The sequence below is a fragment of the Nerophis ophidion genome, linkage group LG20 (assembly GCF_033978795.1).
Source record: "Nerophis ophidion isolate RoL-2023_Sa linkage group LG20, RoL_Noph_v1.0, whole genome shotgun sequence".
Lineage (NCBI taxonomy): Eukaryota > Metazoa > Chordata > Actinopteri > Syngnathiformes > Syngnathidae > Nerophis > Nerophis ophidion.
Genome location: NC_084630.1, coordinates 43,055,192 through 43,069,284, shown reverse-complemented (window position 1 = coordinate 43,069,284; position 14,093 = coordinate 43,055,192). Strand labels below are relative to the sequence as shown.

At 43.0% G+C, this 14,093-nt stretch overlaps 1 protein-coding gene across 6 annotated transcripts in view; it reads right to left on the bottom strand.

Annotated features, from left to right (window-relative positions):
* Positions 1-14,093, bottom strand: part of b3gntl1 (UDP-GlcNAc:betaGal beta-1,3-N-acetylglucosaminyltransferase-like 1) — a 55,543-nt gene that overhangs the window by 21,704 nt on the left and 19,746 nt on the right. Inside the window, exons 8-15 of one of the 6 annotated variants that reach the window (XM_061881271.1) lie at positions 13,936-14,031; positions 7,559-7,683; positions 6,266-6,401; positions 6,112-6,180; positions 3,672-3,746; positions 2,869-2,980; positions 540-2,782; positions 300-463 (exon numbers count right to left, since the gene is read on the bottom strand). In XM_061881271.1, coding sequence (XP_061737255.1) covers positions 2,900-2,980; positions 3,672-3,746; positions 6,112-6,180; positions 6,266-6,401; positions 7,559-7,683; positions 13,936-14,031 — 582 coding nt within the window. In that variant the 3' untranslated portion in view covers positions 300-463; positions 540-2,782; positions 2,869-2,899. Of the gene's footprint in view, positions 1-299; positions 464-539; positions 2,981-3,671; positions 3,747-6,111; positions 6,181-6,265; positions 6,402-7,558; positions 7,684-13,935; positions 14,032-14,093 lie in introns of those variants that run through there. The other 5 variants (XM_061881267.1, XM_061881268.1, XM_061881269.1 and 2 more) reach the window with 5 other exon arrangements.

The following is a 14,093-nucleotide window of genomic DNA, read 5'->3' as shown; positions in this document are numbered from 1 at the left end:
TGATCTTGAATGGGATTGTGCTGAAAATTGTAATTTTCCCGAAGGAACTCTCCTGACGGAATAAATAAAGTACTATCTAATCTAATCTAATCTAATCATCAATCCACGCTTGTAGGACAGGGCTACTTATTCACATATACCCATTAAAAAGACTGTTTAACAATTGCAATGAGCACATATTTCCCATTCCAACAGTATACTAAGATTTCCACAACCATTTTTACTACAGTATATCTTCAAAGAGGACAATACTAAAGAAATAAAAATGTGACTCTAATTTACCTTAGTCAGTGTACAGCTTGTGTCACAGTATAGATTTATTACTCACTGAAAAATACTCAATATATAGCCTTCATTGTCAAATAAGACGGACACAAGTGCGTAGCAAGGCACTTTGTCACGCACGGTAGAGTCATGGTCTGGGGCAGCATGAGTGTTGCTGGCACTGGGGAGTTGTGGTTAACTGGGAAGAAACATGAATTCTAAGATGTACTTGACAAGGGGAAGAAGCAGAGCATGATCACTCCCTTGGTACTGACCTCCAAGAAGGTGATGAAGTGGCCAAATATGTCTCCTCGAGACCTGAAACCAATTGAGCACCTGTTGGGTATCCTCAAGCAGAAGGTGGAGTGCAAGGTGCCTAACATCCACCAGCTTTTTATGTCATAGTGCAGGTCCATTTTTTATTGGCCTGTGACACGTTCTACAGACAAAATAAATATGTTCTGGATTAGAACATTTACACTAAAAAGAAATAAAAAAAAAATGGAACAGGCCCAAATCCCCCCCAAAACGGTACATCACAACCAAAATAGCTGAGGACCTGAGAATCTTACTTTATATAGTCTTTGATGATTTTGGGCTTTCTGTTATAATGAACTTGGGTACAAAGTCTTTGCAAGATACAGTGGTTTTTGAGTGTGCTAAAGCATTGGTTAAAGCTTTACATGGCGGAATAATAATAATATTAGCAATGAATAAGAAGGAAACAATGTAAATGTCAAGGAGGTTAGGTTTGATGTAGGGATTTAAAAAATGTCTGGTATAAATAATAAACTCACTGTTTAATATTAAAAAGATCCTAAAACCAGGATTGATAGTTAAACTTAAAGGGGAACATTATCACAATTTCTGAAGGGTTAAAACCAACAAAAATCAGTTAACAGTGACTCATTTTATTTTTTGAAGTTTTTCTCAAAATTTTACCCATCATACAATATCCCGAAAAACGGTTTCAAAGTGCCTGATTTTAACCTTCGTTATATCCACCCGTCTATTGCCCTGTGACGTCACTGCGTGAAGCCACCAGAAACAAACATGGCGGATAGCACAGAAAGGTATAGCATAATAGCTCTGATTCAGACTCGGATTTCAGCGGCGCAAGCGATTCAACAGATTACGCATGTATTGAAACGGATGGTTGGAGTGTGGAGGCAGATAGCCAAAACGAAATTGAAGAAGAAACTGAAGCTATTGAGCCATATCACGACAGACAGCAGCACGGGAGGAAGCGCGGACGAATTCGGCGATCGCCTTCTAACCAACGAATGGTATGTGTTTGTTTGGCATTAAATGTGGGTGGAGGGAAAGGCTGGATGCAAATATAGCTTCAAATGAGGCATTATGATGCAACATGTACATACAGCTAGCCTAAATAGCTTGTTAGCATCGATTAGCTTGCAGTCATGTCGTGACCAAATATGTCTGATTAGCACTCCACATAAGTCAATAACATCAACAAAACTCACCTTTGTGATTTCGTTGACTTTATCGTTGGAAATGCATCTGCTTTGAGTGTCGCAGGATATCCACACATTCTTGCCATCTCTGTCCTAGCATAGCTGTCGTCGGTACAGTGTGCAGAACAAACGAGGGACTTTCGCATCTTTTGGCCACTGTTGCAACTTGAATCCGTCTCTGTTCGTGTTGTTACACCCTCCGACAACACACCGACGAGAAATGATGTCTCCAAAGTAAGGGAAAACAGTCGAAAAAACGGAAAATAACAGAGCTGATTTGACTTGGTGCGTGTAATAAGATTGAGCAAAATGCGGATTGCTTCATTTTGTGACGTCACAGGTGAAAGGTCATCGCTCGACAGGCTATCAATTCAAATTCACCCTTTTAGAGTTCGAAAATCGGTTAAAAAAACATATGGTCTTTTTTCTGCAACATCAAGGTATATATTGACGCTTACATAGGTCTGGTGATAATGTTCCCCTTTAAGGATCGCTGATACAGCTCATTTATCGAAAAAGCAAGCTAGTGTGGAAATCATTAGCTAGCTTAACTATAAGACACTACACATACAAACACGATTAAAACCTAAACAAATTCAAACGGAAGAAGATAAACGTATTGAAACACTATATGGCTCTAATGAAGCAAGAACAATATTGAACGTTTTTTTTTAAGTATCCGTCTATTTATTTTATTTATTTATCTAAAAAAATACAACTTGGTTAAAAGATTTCAGTGTGTGTGTAAGTATTTTTTTTTAGCACATTCAAAAATACCGTGATGATGATAACCGAATTATGACCGCGATATGACATTTTCATATTGTCACATCTTTACTTAGAAATTACACTAATGTGCTTTGTTACCTAGAACACAAAGCTAAAATTGGATGTTTTGTTGAAATAGTTAACTATATATTGACTGACCTACATTGTATTGGTTTTAGTATCTTTAATTTAAAAAAAATATCAATGGGGCGTGATGCATCTGGATCCTTCAACATTTCTGTATGCGGTCCTGGTTGGAAAACATTTGGACAGCCCTGTCATTAAGGAGTGAAAGACGATTCCATTACGAACCTATGCAACTCTGGTGAAGTTCATGCCCAAGAGCCATGCAGTGACACACCAGTCTTGTTCTCTGATGCTTCTCCAAGCTGTCAGTTGAAATGGAAGAAATCTGTTCCTTCTTTCAACTGCAATGACTTGAGGTTTTCCTCCAGAAGGCCGCCTGTCATGTCCTACATCACATCGCAAACATCAAAAAAGGGAAAAAAGTTTGAAAATGTTTTTCCAAAACAATCATTCTGCTTTGTCTCATTAGCTTGACTATGCTTTTCAGCAGCTGTTTGTGCAATGAAAGCCACTTCTTCCTAGCTTTAATGTTATCTTTGGTGTTTTTCTGTGGTGACTTTGCTTGTAGAAATGTGCTTCAACCTTGGCTGGTGAGAACAGGTCTAAGACATCCTATTGTTGCTTTGAGCAGTGTGACATTTGGCTGACAAATGTAGAATAGAGTCCAGGTGTTTGTAAGAGAAAATTACACTTTAATTCCTTTTAATTGAGCAATTAGTATGGCGTGCTGGGGGAGTCAGTGTAGATTCGATGTCTGAATCCGACTGATAAGAAGGCCATTTGAAATTTGGCAGCCTGACTGCATTTTAGTGTGCACGTTGCAAGGCATTACAAAATAAATGGTTTCATTTTTGAAGGTACATTTTGACAAAACCAAATGGCCATATCTGTTGATGTTTATACAAGCGCAATGTGATCAAAGATCAGCCTGGTGTCTCTACCCATTTCCTGCAGGCCTCCTGTGTGCTATGTCCTGTGCCGGGCACACGCCCTTGCTCATTATGTCGTTAATGCAGATTGCAGAGCGGGGTGGGGGTGTTAAAAACAGCAAACAGACAAAAAACACTTTCTGCTTACCAGCTTGACACAGATGATAAAAGGTGGGGACGCATCCTTGTAGTGCAGAATTGGAATTTTGGGCTTTGGTTTTTCCTAAGTGGGGTCATAAAAAAGGAAGATCAGTGCTCGTCATACCTTAGTGGGAGCAATCGGATGCATAGGCATTCAAATTAAATGTTTGGGATGTTCATAAATGAGATTGTGCCAGGAGAAACCCAAGAAGTACTTGGGTGGGCAACTAAAGCAGTATAAGCACAAGCAGCATAACGTTCTACATTTCTTCTCACGCCTGTCATATATTCTCAGGTGAACCTGCACTCATCTGTGATGCTGGCCCAAGCCAAATACAACATGTGTGAAAAATCATTGGGAAACTATGAGTAGGGAAAATGGCTATCTATAAAACCTTTTAGGTTTTGGGGTCTCTGCTAGAATTGTTGATTTTATTTACATCAAAATAGAGATGGGCAATATGGCCTAAAATCAACATTCAATCAATCAATCAATGTTTACTTATATAGCCCTAAATCACTAATGTCTCAAAGGGCTGCACAAACCACCACGACATCCTCGGTAGGCCCACATAAGGGCAAGGAAAACTCACACCCAGTGGGACATCGGTGACAATGATGACTATGAGAACCTTAGAGAGGAGGAAAGCAATGGATGTCGAGCGGGTCTAACATGATACTGTGAAAGTTCAATCCACAATGGATCCAACACAGTCGCGAGAGTCCAGTCCAAAGCGGATCCAACACAGGAGCGAGAGTCCCGTTCACAGCGGAGCCAGCAGGAAACCATCCCAAGCGGAGGCGGATCAGCATCGCAGAGATGTCCCCAGCCGATACACAGGCAAGCAGTACATGGCCGACGGATCGGACCGGACCCCCTCCACAAGGGAGAGTGGGACATAGGAGAAAAAGAAAAGAAACGGCAGATCAACTGGTCTAAAAAGGGAGTCTATTTAAAGGCTAGAGTATACAGATGAGTTTTAAGGTGAGACTTAAATGCTTCTACTGAGATGGCATCTCGAACTGTTACCGGGAGGGCATTCCAGAGTACTGGAGCCCGAACGGAAAACGCTCTATAGCCCGCAGACTTTTTCTGGGCTTTGGGAATCACTAACAAGCCGGAGTCCTTTGAACGCAGATTTCTTGCCGGGACATATGGTACAATACAATCGGCAAGATAGGATAGAGCTAGACCGTGTAGTATTTTATACGTAAGTAGTAAAACCTTAAAGTCACATCTTAAGTGACACAGATTGCAGCCTCTTGTAATAACCACACAATATGTTATTTGGCATATCAATTATAATATAACAATTACAAAACAGGTTATAAAGGCTCCAAATTAGGCTGCTAACGTATGGCCTTTTTTCAGTTTAATTTTTTTTAACTATTATTAATCTACTTGTTAACTTTATTTTCTATAAACATTTCTGTTAAAATGTAATAAGCATATATTCTTCTGTTGGATACTTCACTGCACATGTGAATGTGAGTGTGAACGGTTGTCTGTCTAGCTGTGTTGGCCCTTGGATGAGGTGGCGACTTGTCCAGGGTGTACACCACCTTCTGTCCAAGTGCAGCTGGAATAGGCTCCAGCCCTTCCGAGACCACGAAAGGGACAAGCGGTAGAAAATGGATGAATGGATAGTTGCAGACGATTGTACTAATTTAGGTATCTATCTAATACCAAGTATTCACAAAGGACGTAATGGCCACACCAATGCTGATACTGATACTTCAAATTATCAAGATAATGAATGGTAACATTTTGATCATATTTATAATCAGACGAAAAAAACACAGGATGGTGATGTAACAATATAAATTAAATACTTTAATTATTTCCTATTATTGGCTCAGATATAAATATTTAAGTTTTTGTCCTTATAGCCCTTACAACAAAAGATTGTTAATGATAAAAACATTGATCTCACTGCTTTGGTATCGCCCATATACTGATGCAACCTTTGTTTACATTCAAGAACTCTAGCTTAGTGGTTAGATTTTGTGTGTGTAGCTGTGTAGCATGCTTAGCTATTCCTTGTCCTCTAGTGATGATATGTGTAAAAAAAATGTAGTTTATCTGCTGTAATGGATGCAGTAATTGCTGACTTATACGTGGCACTGTGGAAGGACATTTTCTGCTAACAAGAATGCTGCAGTGCATTGAGGATGTAAAAAGGACGGGGTGAAAAGGTTAAGAACCCTCCATCCATCCATTTTCTATTGCTTGTCCCTTTCGGGGTGACGGGGGATGCTGGAGCCTATCCCAGCTTCACACAGGTGGATGGCAAGGTACTGGACAAGTCGGCACCTCCTAACTTTTATTGCCTATAATGCACAAACCTACAAAAAAACTAAACATCTGCTTCTTAATGTAACAGACCACATCCCAGAAGTTTAATTAATTGACTTAATGCTATACTGCATGTATAATGTGACATCACCTTGGAGTCCTCATATGTATAAAAACCTTTATCAATTTTGTTCTTGTCAACATCACAGAAAGCTTTGACCTGAAAAACAAAACAAAACATGACCTTCTCATAATAAATGGTGGCTCTTATGTCTACCACCTCAATTCTCATTCGGGAAACATACTTTCTTCTGATTGGTGGCGTTGAGGTATCGGTACAGCTTGCGGCCTTGTTTGCCAGCATTCCAAATGGTGAAACTCTCCCATTGGCTAATAACCCTCTCCTGAAGGAATCCAACTCGCAGGTTCCAAATGGTTTCCCTGACAAACAGGAGGCATAAAGAGGAAAACTCTAACAGCATGTGCATACAATTCAATAAATTATGTCTCTTAACAAATTGGTTCAAAGACACGCAGTTCTATTTAATAAATACAGTGGTACCTTGGTTTTCCAAATCGTACCAAAACAGAAACTATTTTTCCCAAAAGACATAATATAAATCCAATTAATTCAGTCATATGATTATAATTCATGTCCTTAATAGTTGTGACGCCATCGCTCTTGTTTTTCTGGACGAAACAAAACATGCATGTGAGTGCAAACAGTGTCTGAAAAGCAACAGGAAGAGAAAAATGGTTGTGGCTACTGAAACAAGTGAATTAGTGAAGTTAATTATGTTTATACACAAAGCCCATTTTGATGCATCTTTTGTATCAATGTTGAGTGAAAATAGCAGCATGTTTATGTGTTATACAAACAGTAAGTCCTCTTATAGTGTGTTTAAATAAAGCTAGCAAGGCAGTGTGGTTGAGGTTTGAAAATTGTGATATCATAAGATGAATACAAGTCTTTGTTTGAGCCGTGTAAACGCATACGCTGAGTGGAACATTTTGGAACTCCTCACCTTTGCCAGCGTTTGCAAAAGTGTAAGATTTTAAGGACAAAAATATATGTTTGCATGTGGATAAAAGGCCTAAATGCAGATATAAGTATGCGTTTATTAGGTACCCTTGTTCCTGTGGACATGTTATACGTGCAGTGCTGAAGAAAATGTTGCTTTCACTTGTCAGAAGTAGGGGATAGCAAGAGGTGTCAAGGAGTTGGGGGAGAGTGGAAAGTAGGCAAGGCGAGCTTTAAATAGGTTTCCAGGAATAAGACGGATGATAGACGATGACAGAAAGGAGGATGATTGGGAAAGGTTTGAGTCAACACACAGAGATACAGTATACTGTATACATGTATACAGGAGGAGCAATGGAAGATGGAGATCCAAAAAAAGAAGATGAGAAGAAAGAAAGAAGGTGTAAGAGTAAGGAAACATCTGAGAAACAAAGAGCAAAGTTGGAAACTTTGGGAAAATAATAGAACTGCAATTTGGAAAATTTGATGACCCTCCGCACACATGTATTGAGTGTGTGTGTGTTTTAGACTGAGCATATGAGTAGCTAAGAGGAGGGGAGTGTACAGTAAAACTGACTCTTTCACAGAGTGTGTGGTGGCCTTCTCATGGTAACGGTACACCACCAGGCACTGGTCAACTCTGGTCACACCCCCTCCTTGACGAAGACTCTGGTAAAAGAAGATCAAGTCCTCAGGGACTCCCTGGTGAAAGAGAAAGGTGGAAGTGATAAGTGGAAGAAGATGAGATTGGAGGACGCAACAAATATTTATGACGACATTTCAATATGAGGGGAAAAAAATTAAAGTCAACTTCAGGTCAGGTAACGCTTGGTGCATTACGATATGGTCTCATTAAAAACATTCGTCAAAATACACAGCAAGCCTAACTAACACAAATCATAAAGTGTGTCATAATAAGAATGACCAAAAATTACATATTGGGATGTCGGATAATATCAGCTGACCATGAAAATGAGATCTCAGATCATATCAGTATAGGCTTTCAGTAAAGGTTTCTGACACATTAACACATAGATTATTTACATAGATGGAAAACTACAACTGAACTAGTATGAAACCCTGAGGTACATCCTTTAATACAGGGAGAAAAGAGGTGGAGGGCCCAACAAACTAGACGCATTTGATCCTATCGTACAGATAATTAGAAAAACACTTTACAGAATGCTGAGTGAGATAAGCCAATCCTGTGCAGTCTGTCTGCCAAAAATGATATGGTCAACCATATCAAATGCTTTTGAAAGGTCAATATTGTTTACAATCCAATGCCTCAATAACGTCATTCGCAACCTTGATAGCAGCGGTTACGGTGCTATGTCTCTCTCTAAAACCTGATTGAGCAGAACATAGGGGTTTAATAATTTTTTAAGTTGTTAACTTTTCAACTTTAACTTGGGTCTATAGTTGTTAACAGCTGTGGGATCACCTCCTTTCAACAAAAGTAAAACATCGGCCGATTTCCACGTTAGGAAACTCATTAATAGACGAGGAAAGATTAAAAACATGCGTGGGAGGTTCTGCAATAAAATCAACTGCTGCCCATAAAATGAAGGACTCAAGTTTGTCAGGACCTGCAGATTTACCAGGATCTACTACTTGTAAGGCTCTCTTAAGAATGGTGACATACAGACCTTCTGGACATTTGAGTGATTTGGATGTGGAGATAAAGGAGTCAGATAAAGAACCAGAATAAATAAAAGGTTCATTAAAACAGTTAAGTATGGCTGATTTGTCAGTTAGACTACAGGGGTGTTTAACAAAACAAGTTGGCAGCTCAATTGTGGTTTCACTTCCATAAGACATTTTATGACTGTCCAGAATTTGTTGGTATCATTTAAACTATCAATCAATCAATCGTTTACTTATATAGCCCTAAATCACTAGTGTCTCAAAGGGCTGCACAAACCACCACGACATCCTCGGTAGGCCCACATAAGGGCAAGGAAAACTCACACCCAGTGGGACATCGGTGACGATAATGATCCAGTGGGACGTCTGTGACAATAATGACTATGAGAACCTTAGAGAGGAGGAAAGCAATGGATGTCGAGCGGGTCTAACATGATACTGTGAAAGTTCAATCCACAATGGATCCAACACAGTCGCAAGAGTCCAGTCCAAAGCGGGTCCAACTCAGCAGCGAGAGTCCCGTTCACATCGGAGCCACCAGGAAACCATCCCAAGCGGAGGCGGATCAGCAGCGCAGAGATGTCCCCAGCCGATACACAGGCAAGCAGTACATGGCCACCGGATCGGACCGGACCCCCTCCACAGGGGAGAGTGGGACATAGAAGAAAAAGAAAAGAAACAGCAGATCAACTGGTCCAAAAAGGGAGTCTATTTAAAGGCTACAGTATACAAATGAGTTTTAAGGTGAGACTTAAATGCTTCTACTGAGGTGGTATCTCGAACTGTTACCGGGAGGGCATTCCAGAGTACTGGAGCCCGAACGGAAAACGCTCTATAGCCCGCAGACTTTTTTTGGGCCTTGGGAATCACTAACAAGCCGGAGTCCTTTGAACGCAGATTTCTTGCCGGGACATATGGTACAATACAATCAGCAAGATAGGATGGAGCTAGACCGTGTAGTATTTTATACGTAAGTAGTAAAACCTTAAAGTCACATCTTAAGTGCACAGGAAGCCAGTGCAGGTGAGCCAGTACAGGCGTAATGTGATCAAACTTTCTTGTTCTTGTCAAAAGTCTAGCAGCCGCATTTTGTACCAACTGTAATCTTTTAATGCTAGACATGGGGAGACCCGAAAATAATACGTTACAGTAGTCGAGGCGAGACTACTGTAAACTACTGGTGCTACTTACTACTACTACTGGTGAAACTACTGGTGCTTTGCGCAAGATAAAACTCAGATGTCTTTTCCTGCGCACACAAATGACTTAGTTTGATCAAAGATGACGCAAAAGTCGCAAACAGGACGTCTTGCCGTTTAGACTGCAGTCACATTTTAAAAGATCAGATTCAAAACGGATTCAGCCTACTTCCTGATGTGGCCCAAATCAGATGTGAAAATATCAGATATAAAGCACTTTGGAGTGTTTAGACTCGCTAAAATATCCTATCTGTGTCACTTATCATTCATCATCATCATCATTTCTTTTTATTCCTTTCATGAAAATGTTTATATACAAGCCCCTAGGGCTGGGAATCTTTGAGTGTCCCACGATTCGATTCAATATCGATTCTTGGGGTCACGATTCGATAATATATCGATGTTTTCGATTCGATTCGATTCGATTCTCAATTCAAAAACAATATTTTTCCGATTCAAAACGATTCTGTATACATTCAATACATAGATTTCAGCAGGATCTACCCCAGTCTGCTGACATGCAAGCAGAGTAGTAGATTTTTGGAAAAAAAAGCTATTATAATTGTAAAGGACAATATTTTATCAACTGATTGCAATAATGTAAATTTGTTTTAACTATTAAACGAACCAAAAATACGGTTAAAACTTTCATTGTTTTTTGTTTCTTATACATTTCCATGATCAGAAAGGAGCGGATGGAATAATACTATTCTTATATTTATCTGCCCCCTAGACAGATAGATAATTTTGAGGGCAAAAAAAAAAAAAATCAGATTTGGCGTTCAGATAACCTCCACCATCGCTCGAGACACCGAATCCCGTTGGAACCAGACTACCTGGAGCCACAGTTTCTACTTCTGAACAGCCGCTATTTTAGTTTGCTAGTGAAATATGACAATATGGCTTAAAGCCTGCACGTTGGAGTTCAACCCAGTGGACGAAAGGGTAGCCTCCCTCCGCCTTCGGGTGGGGGGACGGGTCCTGACTGTTGTTTGTGCTTACGCACCAAACAGCAGTTCAGAGTACCCACCCTTTTTGGGAACACTCGAGGGAGTACTGGAAAGTGCTCCCCCGGGTGATTCCCTTGTCCTACTGGGAGACTTCAACGCTCATGTTGGCAACGGCAGTGAAACCTGGAGAGGCGTGATTGGGAAGAATGGCCACCCGGATCTGAACCCGAGTGGTGTTTTGTTATTGGACTTTTGTGCTCATCACAGTTTGTCCATTACAAACACCATGTTCAAACGTAAGGGTGTCCATATGTGCACTTGGCACCAGGACACCCTAGGCCGCAGTTCCATGATCGACTTTGTAGTTGTGTCATCGGATTTGCGGCCTTATGTTTTGGACACTCGGGTGAAGAGAGGGGCGGAGCTTTCTACCGATCATCACCTGGTGGTGAGTTGGCTGCGATGGTGGGGGAGGATGCCGGACAGACCTGGCAGGCCCAAACGTATTGTGAGGGTCTGCTGGGAACGTCTGGCAGAGTCTCCTGTCAGAGAAAGTTTCAATTCACACCTCCGGAAGAACTTTGAACATGTCACGAGGGAGGTGCTGGAAATTGAGTACGAGTGGAGCATGTTCCGCACCTCTATTGTCGAGGCGGCTGATCGGAGCTGTGGCCGCAAGGTAGTTGGTGCCTGTCGGGGCGGCAATCCTAAAACCCCTTGGTGGACACCAGCGGTGAGGGATGCCGTCAAGCTGAAGAAGGAGTCCTATCGGGTCCTTTTGGCTCATAGGACTCCGGAGGCAGTGGACAGGTACCGACAGGCCAAGCGGTGTGCGGCTTCAGCGGTCGCTGAGGCAAAAACTCGGACATGGGAGGAGTTCGGGGAAGCCATGGAAAACGACTTCCGGACGGCTTCGAAGCGATTCTGGACCACCGTCCGCCGCCTCAGGAAGGGGAAGCAGTGCACTATCAACACCGTGTATGGTGCGGATGGTGTTCTGCTGACCTCAACTGCGGATGTTGTGGATAGGTGGAAGGAATACTTCGAAGACATCCTCAATCCCACCAACACGTCTTCCTATGAGGAAGCAGTGCCTGGGGAATCTGTGGTGGTCTCTCCTATTTCTGGGGCTGAGGTCGCTGAGGTAGTTAAAAAGCTCCTCGGCGGCAAGGCCCCGGGGGTGGACGAGATCCGCCCGGAGTTCCTTAAGGCTCTGGATGCTGTGGGGCTGTCTTGGTTGACAAGACTCTGCAGCATCGCGTGGACATCGGGGGCGGTACCTCTGGATTGGCAGACCGGGGTGGTGGTTCCTCTCTTTAAGAAGGGGGACCGGAGGGTGTGTTCCAACTATCGTGGGATCACACTCCTCAGCCTTCCCAGTAAGGTTTATTCAGGTGTACTGGAGAGGAGGCTTCGCCGGATAGTCGAACCTCGGATTCAGGAGGAACAGTGTGGTTTTCGTCCTGGTCGTGGAACTGTGGACCAGCTCTATACTCTCTGCAGGGTTCTTGAGGGTGCATGGGAGTTTGCCCAACCAGTCTACATGTGCTTTGTGGACTTGGAGAAGGCATTCGACCTTGTCCCTCGGGAAGTCCTGTGGGGAGTGCTCAGAGAGTATGGGGTATCGGACTGTCTTATTGTGGCGGTCTGCTCCCTGTACGATCAGTGCCAGAGCTTGGTCCGCATTGCCGGCAGTAAGTCGAACACATTTCCAGTGAGGGTTGGACTCCGCCAAGGCTGTCCTTTGTCACCGATTCTGTTCATAACTTTTATGGACAGAATTTCTAGGCGCAGTCAAGGCGTTGAGGGGTTCCGGTTTGGTGACCGCAGGATTAGGTCTCTGCTTTTTGCAGATGATGTGGTCCTGATGGCTTCATCTGACCGGGATCTTCAGCTCTTACTGGATCGGTTTGCAGCCGAGTGTGAAGCGACCGGAATGAGAATCAGCACCTCCAAGTCCGAGTCCATGGTTCTCGCCCGGATAAGGGTGGAATGCCATCTCCGGGTTGGGGAGGAGACACTGCCCCAAGTGGAGGAGTTCAAGTACCTAGGAGTCTTGTTCACGAGTGGGGGAAGAGTGGATCGTGATATCGACAGGCGGATCGGTGCGGCGTCTTCAGTAATGCGGACGTTGTACCGATCCGTTGTGGTGAAGAAGGAGCTGAGCCGGAAGGCAAAGCTCTCAATTTACCGGTCGATCTACGTTCCCATCCTCACCTATGGTCATGAGCTTTGGGTCATGACCGAAAGGATAAGATCACGGGTACGAGCGGCCGAAATGAGTTTCCTCCGCCGTGTGGCAGGGCTCTCCCTTAGAGATAGGGTGAGAAGCTCTGCCATCCGGGAGGAACTCAAAGTAAAGCCGCTGCTCCTCCACATGGAGAGGAGCTAGATGAGGTGGTTCGGGCATCTGGTCAGGATGCCACCCGAACGCCTCCCTAGGGAGGTGTTTAGGGCACGTCCAACCGGTAGGAGGCCACGGGGAAGACCCAGGACACGTTGGGAAGACTATGTCTCCCGGCTGGCCTGGGAACGCCTCGGGATCCCCCGGGAAGCGCTAGACGAAGTGGCTGCGGAAAGGGAAGTCTGGGTTTCCCTGCTTAGGTTGTTGCCCCCGCGACCCGACCTCGGATAAGCGGAAGAAGATGGATGGATGGATGGATGGATGAAATATGACAATCGCCACAATCTCTGTTGGAAATCAGGACACAAGATTCACAGATTTTTGGACGTGATGTTAGCTCTACCTCAGTAGTGATGTCATATTTGGTCAAGACAAATCTACAGGTGCAATTTGTCATATCCACCTTTGTTTGAGTCTTTCTTACCACGAAGTGTTCACAAATTACTTAAATCTACATTTAGAACATTGAGTTATCTGTAATCGGTATCGGTCTAGCTAAGCAGGAAGTTTTGGTATAGGTATCAGCTTGATCACTTTATTTGGTTCTTAATTTATCTGCCAGGTCCAGCCTTTTCATTCTGCCCAGGGCTTGCACCTGGGTCCTCCAAATGAGAGAGCGACTGTCAACCAAATATCCACCGCAACCTCTTAAGGCGTCAGGAAGGGAGGTTTACCAACGGACACTGCACAGCCACACTGGCTGGCCTCCATTACACTAATATGGATGTCTGTGCCACTCTAGTCCCTTTCTTACCTTGCTTTCCTCGCTAAACCATCCAACATTGGAGAACCAGTGTCTTGAGCAGAACCACGTTGGCATGATGACAGTTGGTCCATGCGAGGTGTACACCTAAGATACGGAGGCAGTTAACATTAAATACCAGAAAATATCAAACATATGGAAAACTGCAA